Source organism: Mytilus trossulus, chromosome 9, assembly GCF_036588685.1.
Source record: "Mytilus trossulus isolate FHL-02 chromosome 9, PNRI_Mtr1.1.1.hap1, whole genome shotgun sequence".
Lineage (NCBI taxonomy): Eukaryota > Metazoa > Mollusca > Bivalvia > Mytilida > Mytilidae > Mytilus > Mytilus trossulus.
In genome coordinates, this window is record NC_086381.1 from 18,524,813 (window position 1) to 18,541,090 (window position 16,278).

Below are 16,278 nucleotides of genomic sequence, written 5' to 3' on the forward strand. Positions count from 1 at the left end.
TCCAACTTATTAGAAATTAAGGATGAAACCAATACTGAATCGCCTAAGCAGGGAATCACCAAGCAGTTTTGGAGATATGTAAAGTCAAGAAAACAGGAGAGTAGTGGTGTATCAACACTCAATGTAGATGGACAAATTAAGGAGGACAATACATCTAAAGCAGAAGCACTTAACAACCAATTCCAGTCTGTTTTTACAGAGGAAGACATGGCTTCTTTTCCAAACATGGGACCTAGTACCATCAACAAGATTAACGACATCAAAATTGAAGAAAAGGGAATAGCAAAGCTACTAAAACAACTAAATATCAATAAAACTAGTGGTCCAGATAAAATATCTTGCCGAATATTAAAGGAAACAGCTGATGAAATATCACCTTATCTGAAACATATATTTGAAAGACCATTATGTCTAAAACAAGTCCCTCACGATTGGACTACTGCAAACATAACCGCACTTTTCAAAAAAGGAGATAGATCAAAACCAGTAAATTATAGACCGGTATCGCTTACATCAGTACCGTGTAAAGTAATGGAGCACATAATCTTTAAACACATCATGGAACACTTAGAATGTCATAATATCCTTGCAGACTTCCAACATGGATTTCGGCAAAAGAGATCATGTGAAACACAGCTTATAATAACAGTTGAAGAAATAAGCAGGTATCTCGATTCCAAACAACAAACTGACTTATTGATACTCGACTTCAGTAAAGCCTTTGACACCGTACCCCACATCAGACTCCTCCATAAACTAGACCACTATGGAGTCAGAGGAGACATCCATGGGTGGCTGAAGTCTTGGTTAACAACTAGACAGCAGAAAGTACTAGTAGACGGCGATGAATCATCATCTGTAAATGTAAAATCTGGTGTACCACAGGGCACAGTGCTTGGGCCGTTGATGTTCCTCTTGTATATCAACGACATAGGTATTGACATAAAATCATCAATTAGATTATTTGCAGATGACAGCCTAATCTACGTAGCTGTACAATCAATGAACCATTGTCTTCAACTCCAGCAGGACCTGACCACTGTGGTTAACTGGACTAAAAAATGGCAAATGATATTTAATCCAACGAAATGTTTTGTATTGCGTATAACAACAGGACGACAACCGATAATCTACCCATATGAAATGGAGGGACATATCCTTGGAACAGTCAACCACAATCCATACCTAGGAGTGGAACTATCTAGCACTTTATCATGGAATGACCACATCGGAAATATCACTACAAAGGCAAATAAAACTTTAGGTTTTATAAGACGGAATCTTAGTAAATGCCCAATGAATATAAAGCGTCAGGCATACATAACCCTTGTACGCCCAACACTGGAATATGCTAGCAGTGTCTGGGACCCGCATCTCCAAAAACACATACAACAGCTAGAAATGGTCCAAAGGAGAGCAGCCAGATTCATCAGGCATGAGTATTCCCGAGACCCGGGCATAGTCACATCTTTATTAGAGGACCTAAAACTTCCACAATTACAGGAGAGACGAAAAACATCACGTTTACTCCTGTTTCACAAAGTAATACACCAACTTATTGCTATTCCTATTCCAGAATACTTGATGACACCAGCAAGAATGACGCGTCAGTTCCATCAACGACGATTTGTCAGATTAGGATCAAGTTCTGAACAAAGAAAACATAGCTTCTTCGTAAGAACCATCACAAACTGGAATGAACTACCGCCTAGCTTATTGGACATTGATGACTATGAGGCATTCAAAACCAACCTCATAGCACACAGATATCCGTAAATCAGCACACAAATGTTTTTTATCTGCACTGGCACCTGTACATATGATTTTAAAAGAGCACATTTTGGATGACACAACTTTAATTTTAATACATTCGTGTGATGAGTCAACCGACTCTTTACGGATTACCCATGTAGATGTAGATGTAGATGCTGTGCACTGGTCATAAGGAGAACTACTATGATGAGATACTATTCCCGGTTCTATTTTTTACTTTTTTTTAGTTTCCGTATTAATAAACTTAATATCATCATGATCCTTTAATATTAAATCGGCCTCATTACACTCAATGTCTCTTACCATAATTATATCCTACATTGCTCATATTATCAATTTCTTATTGTGTATTACTTATTGTGTTTATATAATCATTCACGGTATTAAAACCGTATTATGATGTTTTTGCATCTTGCCCGACAAGGACCCATGATTGGTTTAATAAAATAATGTCTAATTTCTAATGTCTAATAATGGTCGAGGAAGTATGTAATGGCCCGAGGCAACGCCGAGGGCCATTACAAACATCCAAGGCCATTATTGGCCATTATTACTGATCGAGGACATATAACAGATATAGGAAGATGTGGTGTGAGTGCCAATGAGACAACTCTCCATCCAAATAACAATTTAAAAAGTAAACCATTATAGGTTAAAGTACGGCCTTCAACACGGAGCCTTGGCTCACACCGAACAACAAGCTATAAAGGGCCCCAAAATTACTGGTGTAAAACCATTCAAACGGGAAAAAAACAACGGTCTAATCTATATAAACAAAACGAAATACGAGAAACACGTGTATATTACATAAACAAACGACATCTACTGTACATTAGATTCCTGACTTAGGACAGGTGCAAAAAAACAGGGCCATTATAAACTGAAAACCTATTTCTTAATACATTTATTAAACAACTGAACAAAAGTGTATGTGTTGCTGCCAACTTACCCTCTTACTCTTTTAATGACAGTTTAGTTTGAAGAAAAACAATATTTGAACTTCACCATGACAAAGCTTTTAAATATACCAAATATCCAAGATATTAAGTTGAAAGAAGTTATGTGTTGAAAAAAGAGGATGAACAGTGATCCCTTTATTTGGTTCTTTAATGTTGGTTGCTGGTTACTAAATAAAATAAAACACAAAAAGGTATTATACTCTTTACATCTTAAGGGCATACGATACAGTTTTGATCCTGTATTTACAAGTTCATGAAAATTTGCATATAGGCTATTTTTTACCTGATAAAATCAAATATGTTATAAAAAATATATCTTCATGTGCTACTTTTTGAGTAAAATGAGGTCGAAAATTTGTATATTTGCTAAAAATTCAGATGTGTGGCCGTAATTTCTTTTTCGAAAGAAAGACATAACTTTTTTGTTATAAAAGATAAACACAAATTGTTTTTTGTTGAATAATCGGTAATTTCTGTATTTTATAATATCTTAAAAAATATGCAATTTTTTATTCAGAAATAACTCATATTTATCAAATGTTCATGAATAGAGGAAAACACGTCATTTTTTACTGCATGTTTATCAAAATAAAAAAAAATCCTCTATTTACAGTTTTATAAAATTTGAGTCACATAATCTCCCTGCAAAATGAAACAAAATGCCGTTTTGAAAAATAGGGGTCCATGAACTCGTTTTCAAATTAGATTAGTTTGAATGATAAAAATCAGTCGAAAAATGCATCTTTTCCCGATATGTCACAGTTTCACTGTGCTTAAACGGCCGTGGGTAACTTACCCACAGCCCAAGATGTAGCCGCCTGGCTTCGGTTAGGAAGTTTGCTCCTATATAATTACAATACCATGAATACAAAAGAAATGTTCAGTAATTATAGTTATATAAATCTTTTAGAGAAACTCTGCAATGTAAAACGTGGTTAGTTACTACAAAATAAACAATTACAGCACGATTTGCCAAAACACTTAAGATGTCCGTAACTTCAAAACAACTTGTCCGTAACTTTTTTCTGTATACAAATAGGGATGTCCGTAACTTTAGCATGATGTCAGTAACTTTCAAATAGGTCAATCCTTAGCAGAAATACAGATGAATCAGTCCAACCATCTAAAGAAGATATGTATGATTTGATACCCGATCTTATTGAACCCCTGAGGCCAATGAAACTGTAAGAAGATTTTAAATCTACCTTTATTGCTATAATAAACTGACACATGTTCAACAATATAGCCTACCATCTACTCCTAGATTTTGGCATTTTTTCTCTCACAATCAACAACACATCACACTAGATATAGTAGAGACCATACCTTTTTGGCTAGCAATTCAGAAATTATTTAATGGAAAGAATACCCTTTTTTTCCGCCAAGGACTCATCAGTGAACAAACTATAAAGCTAGAAGAATGTTAATAAATTTCGCCGTACCGTCAGAACCCGTTTTATCCCGGGAATATTTTTTTCAAATTTAACGGAAAATCTGTGACACTCTGGTTTACTTTTTTCTTGTTCAGTTTGAAGCATATCGCTATTGTATAAATCTATGTAATAAGTAAGGGGTTTGATAGTGTTTATTGTCCTTTAACTGTTAAAATGGTTAATCTTACAATTTTGAAAAAAAAAGTTACCCACATCCGAAAATAAAGTTACGGACAGTCTGATTACTTTTAACTTATAAGTTACGGACATCTTATCATTTTTTAAAAGTTGGCCTTGCGCTAAAGTGAAGTCAAAATTAACGAATTTGAAGTGATGGTAGGTGATTTCTTTATTCAAAAATCCTATCAATATTTACATAGATCATTTAAAACGTTGCAAAAAGTATATTTCGTATCAACTGTCATCTCAACGAGTTTAGAGTCCGCCATCTTGGGCTGTGGGTAACTTAAGTTACCCACGGCCGTTTAAGCACAGTGAGTTTGACGTCGTGAAAATAACAAATTACGTTAGCAACGTCATTACCTTCCCTGTAACTGTATCGTATGCCCTTAATTTTATTAACTTTATTAAAAACCCTTACTGGGCTTAATACAGACAAACTAGGCATTAATACAGGGTCATTACAGAAAAAAACAGGGCCATTACACTGAAAAACACACAGGGTCATTTCGGAAAAACAGGGCCATTACAGAAAAACAGGGCTATTACAGAAAATATGTATTTTTTAATAAACAGTAATTTTTGGCTATAATGTACTTAGTTGGTTAATAAATAATAATTAATAGAAATAAACATTGCATAAAATAACTTGTATGTTGTTAATAAACACGCTATAATTAGTCGGAATAATCAATTTGTATAAAAGCTGTTAACGTTAGTTATGATCAGTTAACCGACCGTGCAAGGGCTGTATAGCCAGTCAAGGTCGTTAAAAACTTCCATTTGTATGATCAGTTATAGTAGTCCGACTTGGTACGAAGATATGATAGTCTGACTGGGCTTGGTACATAAAATATTAAGATAATAATGAGAAGTCTGACTTGGTACAAGATATATTAGTAGTTTGAATTGGTAAAACAGGTATTACTAGTCTGACTTAATTCGTACAGAAGATATTTAAACGATAGTCTGACTTGCCTTGAAGATATATCATAGTACATACTTCATAGTCTGACTTGCTACAAAAGATATAAGTAGTGTTTGGTACAATAGATATCAGTAGTGTTTGGTACAATAGATATCAGTAGTGTTTGGTACAATAGATATCAGTAGTGTTTGGTACAATAGATATCAGTAGTGTTTGGTGCAATAGATATCAGTAGTGTTTGGTACAATAGATATCAGTAGTGTTTGGTACAATAGATATCAGTAGTGTTTGGTACAATAGATATCAGTAGTGTTTGGTGCAATAGATATCAGTAGTGTTAGGTGCAATAGATATCAGTAGTGTTTGGTACAATAGATATCAGTAGTGTTTGGTACCAATAGATATCAGTAGTGTTTGGTACAATAGATATTAGTAGTCTGACTTGTCGGTACAGAAAATATTAAAATAATTAGACTCTGACTCCTAACAGTAAACATCAGTAGGTTGACTTGGTACAATATAATTATAGCCTGACTCTGCATTAAAGAAATTCGTCTGACCTGCAGCTGGTACAAGATATATATTTTGGTATATAATTCGGGCCGTTAGTTTTCTCGCTTGATTTCAGTTGTATACATTTGTCATTTCCTTTTTTATATTATTATTATTGCTGACTATTCCGTTTTTTGCTGGCAATATAGTGGCTGATTAGGGGGATGCCCTGTACCCTTTGTTGGGGAAATGTAGTTTGTTACATAGGGAATCACTGAAGCATGAATGGATCGGACCCCTAATAGGCAGCCAGTGCCCCCTAATAAAATGACTAGATTCGCCACTGTATGTAACTTGGTCTCGAAAGGAGAGTTGTCTCATTTGCAATCATACCACATCTTCATATGTTTAGTATATTTGTATTGGGTTTAACTTGGAGGTTGATTGTGAAATTAGAAAATAAGACATTGCTTATCAAATCAATGAAATAATACGTATTTGATGTGTTCATTAGATAGTTGCCTACATACAGATGATCTGCCCAATTCGTACACTTTCATTGTAAGCTTACATATAGGCTACTCTTATGGTTTATAATATTCTAGTTAGTATACTGGTCAAGCATCATGAATCAACATGCCCTTCGGGCATCTTTTATACTACATATTATACTATATTAACAATACAGCTAGAGCCAAAAGTAAAAGGGAACTTTAAAATGATACAATAAAAACATATGGGCCAAACGATTGAAAAGGGCATTTCTTCGTGTCTGTTTATACACATTATCGACCTGATTTGTCAAAAGAGATAAAAAAAAAAACCATAACGTTAATGGAAGAAATTTCAGAGTATTAAAAAAAAATCAGAATCTACAGATTGTTGGGCCATACAACATTTCAAGTTTCTCCATTGCGAGAAAAAGATATGCTGAAATTTTGGCGAGTTGACACAAGCCGCCGACAATATAGAAAATGTGCCATTTAGCCAGCTTTATGATTATAATATCTTAAAGCCGACGTCCCAAAAAAAAAGTATATTTGCGCTTCCGTGAGCCGACAATATGGTTAATTTATTGTCAGTTTGCCGTTTTATATCAACTTTTATATTTACTTTTGAAAGTACTACTATGATGTGCACTGCAATCAACGAATAATCAAACAAGTTAAATTACTCATTTAGTTAAATGAGATTTTAGTAGCAGTATTCAAGACAAACTAAGGTATTCTGAAACTAGTATATATGTAATGCGGGTACCAATTATAATAGTTTAAAAAAACATTAACAAGTCCAATAGAAAACACTATAATGTGTAAATATTGACATGAATTTTTTTTTATATAGAGCAACCATTTCAATTCGTTTGATGTGTTTGAGCTTTTGCATTGTCATTAGATAAAGGACTTTCATAACTTTTAAGTTTTATTTTGGAGTTCGGTATTTTTGTTACATTTTACTTATTTGTAGAGCCGTGGTGTAGTGGTTAGTGCATCGGACTACTAACACAAAGGTTCCTGGTTCGATTCCCGTTTGGGATGAAAATTTTAGGAACTCAATTTTTCGGCTCTCCCTTGACACCATTTGCGAGTATGGTCTTGAAGAAACGATGATAGTCCGTCGGAAGGGGACGATAAATGGCTGACCCGTGTTAAGAGAGAGCCATCCATATCTCTTGCACGTTAAAGACACCCTTGTAGATTTCGAAAAAGAGTAGGCTAATGCCGCTACAAGGCAGCACTCGCACCCGCAAAGTGGAAAGGGATTAATATAAGTTGAAAAACTTGTTTCCCAATCCACTATAAATAAATATGTTTAAACTAACTAATGAAAATTCAAATCATATTCAAACTTAAAAAAATCTTGTTCCGATTTCTTATCTCCATATATTAGTATTGAATATGATATTATATATATCTATTTGTATTTTTTTTTGGTTAAGTTATTTATTATTTGTATGTATGTGTCTGATCCTATTGTCATGGGTTTTGGACATCTACATCGATAGCTTGTTTTCTATATTGGTCTCGGCTTTTATTTCGCCATCGGAAAAATCCAAATGGATATAAAATGTAAAAAAGATATTGTTCAAATATTTATATTTTATTTTAAAAATCTGAAATCGTACAACTGTTATCCCATTTTTTCTTTCACAATCTGAGATTAATATGAGGACTCAGGTATATTTCAAAAATGACCTAAAATTTAACATTTCGACTAGCAAAGAAAAGGGACGAGATGTCTACAGGGACGACGTATATTATTTTTCGTGTCCGTTCCTCAAAATCTTTTAAATTTAGTTCTACTTTCAATTTCGGAACAAGTTAGTGCTTGTCAAAAATGTGTTTCATATAACGTTCCTAAGATCTTGATTATAGATTGTTTATATTACAGAAAATGGCGACAACAAGTTCTAGAGCTGAGGAAATTTTGAATGATGAGGCTTTAGCAGAAGAGGTTTGATTCCTTATAACATGAAAAAGAATTTAGGCCTTATTATTATTATGATAAGTCTGCTCCTTTAATTTCATTTACATTTGTTTGTATAGAATATTCGAGAAGATCTGTGTTTCTAGGGGAAGACCATCATTGTTATGGTCACAGAGATAATAATTATGATTTAACAAATAATTCTTTTATGTTTTCTCTGAACTCATTTTGAAATATCTGTAAAAAAAAAATTAAACTGATTTGATTAGACATTGTAACGGTCAATTTGACAACACAAGCTGTAAATAATTGACAAATATACATGTAAGAGGTTATGAATTCCCTTTTTATGCTTTTATACCGTCAGACATCGAATCCAGGTCTGTTCCGTCAATTCACGTTCTTGCCCACTAATGATCGCCCCTTTTAACTTTCACATCCTACATCTTCGCACCCAAAGTCTGTTAATTGGTTTTGTGTTTAATAACTTTGTAATCAAATTTTGGCAAGTGTTTTCTTAAAGGTATATTTGTTGTCTTTGTCTCAAAATATTTTTTTGTGTTGAATAAATTTTAATCATGTTTTGGATAGTGTATTGTTAAAAAACAAATCTTTCTAAATAAAGTGGGATTCAGTCAAAGTTTTATTTTGTGCAATTCGAGATTACTCTGACGGCTGTTTTGCCAGACAAGCTGGGGCCGTAGGACGTCAGAGCTTGTCTCATATCAAAAAGTGGATATTTGCCCACCCAAAATAGATGCGCTGCTTTGTCGCTTCTGGAGCCAACTGAGACCCATGGAATTATATAAATCGGGCTTTAATCTCTTCATTTTTCGTTTATCTCTTCATTTATGTAAGGTTCACCTACCTGCCAACCTTTATTTTTCTACATTTTAACAGTTTTTACAGAGGCGAGAACGGACCTGATACCTCAGACGCCTGATATTGTTAGCATCAAATTGGGTTAATTTCATCAGGATTTGTCAGAGGTCTCAAACAATTATCCTTGCTGTTAATTTTGGAAATTGTTTGATTTGTCAAAGTCAGTTGATTTTTTATTGTAAAAAGAAAAGTCTACTTTTATCATTATGCACCAAAATAGTCCATTTGCCAATTACCGATTTGATTCTGTTATTGCACACTTTTAAAACAAATTACTTCCCTTTGTCAATCGTAGACTGGTTCCATATCGGACAAAATTGGCTTTTGCCAATGCAAAGTATGATGAATTGATGTACCAGCGGTTTAACTAATTTTTATTAAAAAATAATTTCTGATGTCAAAAGTATTTAGATTAACAACCATGACAACAAATTAATGTAATTAAAAGTTTTGAAAACCTTAAAGATTACTCACATTAGGCACAGGTAAATTTGCTTGTTCTGCTAGCTCTCCATTATAAATGAAAATTAATGTCCCCTATAAGAAAGACAACAGAAAGAGGGATCTCTAAATACAGGGTCAATTACGGGAATTGGCAAATAGCCTACATTGTATTAGGAAACTATAAAATTTTGTATATAATATATGTTATTCTACAGAATATTTTTTTTAAATTATTTATATCAATTTAAACGAAGTTCATATGTACATAGCACACAAGTTCCCAGGAGTCTACTCCATGTTAAAGGTCTGATTTTTCATTAAGGCAATCCTAATGAATAAATTTGATATGTTAAAATTTCATGAGAATTTGTTAAAACAAATTTTGAATTTTGCACTAAGTCTTGAGATTGGCAACATGGGTAATATAGACGGACAGACTATGATATATATACCATAATGTGTACTATTTAATTGGCTTCTACAATTTCTTTGCATGTCCAATTATCGTATGCAGTGAAATAAAGTCTATTGTTTTTTTCAGGAACTGCTGGATGAACTAGAAAATGCAGAAATTCCTGCCTATATAAGAGAAGCACGTCTTGATATGTTGAAAAAACATGCTGTTAATCTTAATGAAATGAAAGAAAAACAACATGGGCAATATACGTAAGGATAATATAACATACAAACCTAAAGGAGTGGGGGTGGGGTGGAGGGTTCCTGATCCCAAAATCCTGGGCTTGAAAACATGAAATCCAGAGGTCCTGGATTGAAAAAAAATATAGTCTGACTTCAAAATTTGAAGAAGAAAAAATCATGAATCCCGAGCTTAAAGCAACTGATTCTGACGTCCCAAAAGAGGTCCTGCCCCCTCTGAAATGAATATGCCTTCAATTAAATTTTATGCGTCAAAAATATTGAACATTTGAATATATATTAAGATATGTTCAGGGTTTTCACTAATTAAAAATCTAATCTGCTTACACAATTTCCACTCATGAAAATAATAAGGATTTTCAATTTTTAACCGGATTTTTGTGACAAAAATGTCGGTGATTGATTTGGGGATGCTCGGCAGGCGGCCGGTCTTACTGACAACTAAATGAAGGTCAAGTTCAATAATGGTGATTTTGACTTTTACCGTTCAGGAGTTATGGTTCTTGAAAGATTGAAAAATGGCGTTTCCAGTCGTGTCCGTGCATTTATGCATGAACTGTTCCACCAAAGCTTCCCAAATTTTAATATGTTGTTACTGGTGACAAAATGGAGGTCAAGTTCAATAATGACAATTTTGACTTTTACCGTTCAAGAGTTATGGTTATTGAAAGATTGAAAAATGGTGTTTCCAGTCATGTCCGTGCAATTTCTCATGAACCATTCAACCAAAGCTTTTTAAATTCTAATATGTTGTTACTGATGACAAAATAGAGGTCAAGTTCAATAATGATAATTTTGACTTTTACCGTTCAGTAGTTATGGTTCTTGAAAGATCGTAAAATGGCGTTTCCAGTCGTGTCCGTGCATTTACGCATAAACTGTTCTACCAAAGCTGGCCAAATTTTAATATGTTGTTACTGATATAGGTCAAGTTCAATAAAGACGATTTTGACTTTTACCGTTCAGGAGTTATGGTTCTTGAAAGATTGAAAAATGGTGTTTCCAGTCGTGTCCGTGCATTTTCTAATGAACCATTCAACCAAAGTTTTTCAAATTTTAATATGTTGTTACTGATGACAAAATAGAGGTCAACTTCAATAATGACGATTTTGACTTTTACCGTTCAGGAGTTATGGTTCTTGAAAGATTGTAAAATGGTGTTTCCATTCATGTTGTTGCAATTACTCACGAACCATTCAATCTAAGCTTTTCAAATTTTAATATGTTGATACTGATGACAAAATAGAGGTCAAATTTGATATTGACGATTTTCACTTTCACCAATCAATGGTTCTTGTGATATTGCCAGGACACAAATAAATGTTAATAAATCTGGTTTGCTGTCGTTGTGACAGCCTCTTGTTTCGGATTTATTCTTGAAAACATCCAATTTCTGACAGTCAGTGTTTCCTTGCAAAGATTGCAAAAGTTATAAGAGTAATACATGTAAAAGTTGATAGATGAGATTTTTAAGTTTAAAAAATATCATTTCAAGTGAAAAGAAATATCAATTTCTAAGTTAGATTGTGAAATACATATATACAGAGTGCAGGCATTTTTAGATTCAGGTATATATATATATATACTTTGTTCCATTGTATACAAATTGTAACAGAATTGTCCTTTTTGCATAAACACATGTATCATGCATATCTGTATTTAAGAAGACCTTGTACCAATATATCTTTTTTTCCAGAGAAATAACAGAAGAGAAGAAGTTTTTAGACCTCACCACAACAGAAAAGAAATGTATCGTTCATTTTTATCATTCAGATTTTAGAAGATGTAACATAATGGATACACACTTAGAAGTATGTTGTAACTTGTAGTTGCTTTAAGTGTGCAAAAACACGACTTCATCTGTGATTAGTAAATTTTCAATTTATTTTTAAAGCCAAGATTGGTAAAAAAAGTAGTACATGTATATCAATAATTATTGCAATGATTTCGTACAAATTATTTTATTTTTTTATTACAATATGACAATGGTACTCATGTCTGAGATCAGTTAAAGTACATGTACATGTGTATGTGTATAGGTTGATTTTATTAAAAAAAAATTATCCTGGATCCAAAACTTTTTAATTGTCCTGTTGACAAGATAGAATCTCTGCTTTTTTTCACAATGATTTTTTTCCCTTTATTCAGGGTGAGAGGTTTGTTCACTAATGAAATTTCAATGTTTTGAGCTGGTAAACACACAATTTTTTTTCATATGTTTGATAAAAAAATATACATAAAAACATATATTGTGAAGTCATTTAACTCATTTTTTAAAACCTTTGATGTGAAAAATATTAATGATATACCTAAATATGAGATGGCATCATAGGTAAACTTTTTCAGAGATGAGTGCCTGTGGATTCTGTCTATTTCTGTTTCTGGAAAAAACCAAAGGGAGGCCACACTCAGTGCTTTCAATAGATGTTACCTTAGTGGGTATATGACAACACTATTGGAATAAACTGTAATATATAACTATCTTCTTTTTCAGGCACTTGCTATCAAACATTTTGAGACAAAGTTTGCCAAGATCAATGTTGATATTTGCAAGTTTTTCGTTGAAAAACTAAAGATTAGAACATTGCCAGCTGTCTTCTGCTTTATAAATGGACAGGTTGTTGACAAGTATGTATAATAATGTTTAAACAGATTTTTTTGTCAATGAAACAAAGACTTTAATATATTTAAGACTTTAATATATTTAAGATTTTCAAATGTGAATAACACATACTGGTATTTTTTGTTTCAAGATATATGCATAAAAGTCAGATAAACTTTTTTGATCTCCTCACTAGAGGAAGAAATCTATTGATATTAAGGTCAATGAGTCAAAGACAAAAGGTCACGTACTAAAAACACAGAAAAATTGTTAAAATTTATTGAACTTTTCTTTGCTTTTTTATTGTTTCAGGATGATTACCACTGAATTGTAACATATTTGTAAAGGGGAAAAATAGTACATGTTTTTTTATTGTACAAGCATTCGCCATTTACAGCAATCACTCAATTAAAATGCATAATATTCACTTAAGAATTAGGCATGATGCATGTATTTTATCAAATTGCATTTGCTTATAATGTTTTTCTAGAATACATTTAGTAAGATAACTTTCAACACATATTTTCCTACAGGATTACAGGTTTTGAAGAGTTGGGCAACACAGATGATTTCCAAACAAGTACACTAGAAGGCCTATTAGGCATATCAGGTAAAATTTCTAATGCAGATTTGAGTCTTCCACTTATTTAGTCTTCCATAAGATATGAATAAAAGGTGGTGACATGTATTATATACATTAATATTAAACAAATGATAAAAATAAAAATCTTAAGGCGATTAACACACAGTAATCCAAGCATCAAAGGTTTGAAAGAGCATTTTTTGGTATGCATAGAAGTATGCACTAATTTTAACTTGTTGTTAGAGGGTAACCCAATTCATTATTACTTTTGCTCATATCTCAATTATTGTATTAGTTTTGTTAATTTTTTTGGAAAAAAACTACCATATTAAAATTGTTTTACATCGCAATAATTATTTGAATGTAGATGAATATTGAAAATGTTAGATTTTTATGTCAGCATATTTAAGTCCCTTTTTTTTCTTTTGAATGTAGTACTTTAAGAGCTAGTTTAAATATGATAGTAAAAGCATGTTTGAAAATTCATTCAGAATTAAAAGAGCATAAAGTTGTTAACATTATAGTGATATGTCTTGCCTATGTAACATGTAAAACATGCTATGATGGTATGATACTAAACCCCTAACGGGAAGGATTGTGCCTGATGTTCATATGATGAAATCATAATCTTTCAGTCAGTTTAATTGAAGTCTGGAGCTGGCATGTCAGTTAACTGCTAGTAGTCTGTTGTTATTTATGTATTATTGTCATTTTGTTTATTTTCTTTGGTTACATCTTTTGACATCAGACTCGGACTTCTCTTGAACTGAATTTTAATGTGCGTATTGTTATGCGTTTATTTTTCTACATTGGTTAGAGGTATAGGGGGAGGGTTGAGATCTCACAAACATGTTTAACCCCGCCGCATTTTTGCGCCTGTTCCAAGTCAGGAGCCTCTGGCCTTTGTTAGAATTGTAATAAATTTTTATTAGTTTCTTGTGTACAATTTGGAAATTAGTATGGCGTTCATTATCACTGAACTAGTATATATTTGTTTAGGGGCCAGCTGAAGGACGCCTCCGGGTGTGGGAATTTCTCGCTACATTGAAGACCTGTTGGTGACCTTCTGCTGTTGTTTTTTATTTGGTCGGGTTGTTGTCTCTTTGACACATTCCCTATTTCCATTCTCAATTTTAAATGCCATTCATTGACCATGGTTTGGGCCTAATATCTCAATGGATTGGTATGCCACAACTGCTTGCTAAATATCTCAATGGATTGGTTTGACTCAACTGCTTGCCAAATATCTCAATGGATTGGTATGACCCAACTGCTTGCCAAATATCAGAGACTTACCATTTGTTTGTCACCTTTAGTTGATCTAAACATTAACTTGAATAATCCTTGTTTTGCAGTGGTGTAGCTTGCATATATGCTCAGATATCATGCATTTATATCTTTATTTTCAGGTGTAATACAGTGTACACAGGAAGATAAAACTAAAAAGACAGTCTTTGGTTTTAAGAAATCCAGTAAAAATGACGACAGTGACAGTTGTGAATCTGATGAAAATGATTGGAATTAAATTATTGTGTTCAAATAGAAATTGTTTTGAAAACTCATTGTTCACCTACTTTATGAAACTGCTTGAACATTGTTTCCTCAATAACTTGAGAATTGATCTGCAAAATTAACAAAAGACAGATTCTGTGAAATCAACATGATCAACATTCAACTACAGTATTCAACCTGAAAAGTTATGCACGTTGAGATTATGCACCTCCCATTGAAATATGGAAGTGTTTTAATTTATTTTCCAATTTTTACATTTTATGTTTTCATCTATTTACATGTTCATTATAGATCATTCAACATTGTTTAAGAAAAATTCTGTGTAACTCAGCCATTTAAAAATTTGATTCATTTATTAGATTTATATTTTCACATATTTTAAATTTAAAGAGAAATGTAATATGATTGCTATAAGACTACCAAATGATGTTGATGTAACTAAAGGTCACTTTATGATCTTCAACAATGATCAAAATGTCATACCATATTATATAAGGCGATTCTGATTTGTTTAAAAGTAACATTCTGTGCCACTTTTCCATAAGAACTAATTATAGTCCACTAACATCCACTTCCTTATACATGCAGCATACACCTGAAGGCTCATCCCGGCTGACCTCAGCATTGATCCCGTTTAAACCATTGACGTCATACAACAATCACTTTTTCATTGTGCTGTCAGATATTTTGTATAATGACATGAAATTTGTACAGAAACTTGTGTGACGTCCAGTAATGGCGAACAAATAGCAATAAGGTGTATTAGTTATGCTCAAAACAGGTGAGCCTTGTCTTGATGCCTAGTTTTAAGTGGTTAGAAACCTGTGTGACGTCCAGTAATTGTGGACAAATAGCAATAAGGTGTATTAGTTATGCTCAAAACAGGTGAGCCTTGTCTTGATGCCAAGTTTTAAGTGGTTAGAAACCTGTGTGATGTCCAGTAATTGTGGACAAATAGCAATAAGGTGTATTAGTTATGCTCAAAACAGGTGAGCGATGTCTTGATGCCTAGTTTTAAGTGGTTAGAAACCTGTGTGACGTCCAGTAATTGTGGACAAATAGCAATAAGGTGTATTAGTTATGCTCAAAACAGGTGAGCCTTGTCTTGATGCCTAGTTTTAAGTTGTTAGAAACCTGTGTGACGTCCAGTAATTGTGGACAAATAGCAATAAGATGTATTAGTTATGCTCAAAACAGGTGAGCCTTGTCTTGATGCCTAGTTTTAAGTGGTTAGAAACTTGTGTGACGTCCAGTAATTGTGGACAAATAGCAATAAGATGTATTAGTTATGCTCAAAACAGGTGAGCCTTGTCTTGATGTCTAGTTTTAAGTAGTTAAAAATGTTGCCATATCTATTATTGAAGAAAAACTTTACGACAAAAGAGATGATTTCAGCTTTCCAATTG

The 16,278-nt window shown here is 33.0% G+C and overlaps 1 protein-coding gene across 1 annotated transcript; it reads left to right on the forward strand.

Annotated features, from left to right (window-relative positions):
- The first annotated feature begins 8,052 nt into the window (after nucleotides 1–8,052).
- LOC134685239 (uncharacterized) lies at nucleotides 8,053–15,227 on the forward strand. The gene is made up of 6 exons (XM_063544764.1): nucleotides 8,053–8,219; nucleotides 10,060–10,184; nucleotides 11,872–11,986; nucleotides 12,670–12,803; nucleotides 13,311–13,387; nucleotides 14,770–15,227. Exons 1-6 carry the CDS (start codon nucleotides 8,160–8,162, stop codon nucleotides 14,883–14,885), a joined length of 627 nt encoding a protein of 208 aa, XP_063400834.1. The 5' UTR covers nucleotides 8,053–8,159; the 3' UTR covers nucleotides 14,886–15,227.
- Nucleotides 15,228–16,278: the final 1,051 nt, after the last annotated feature.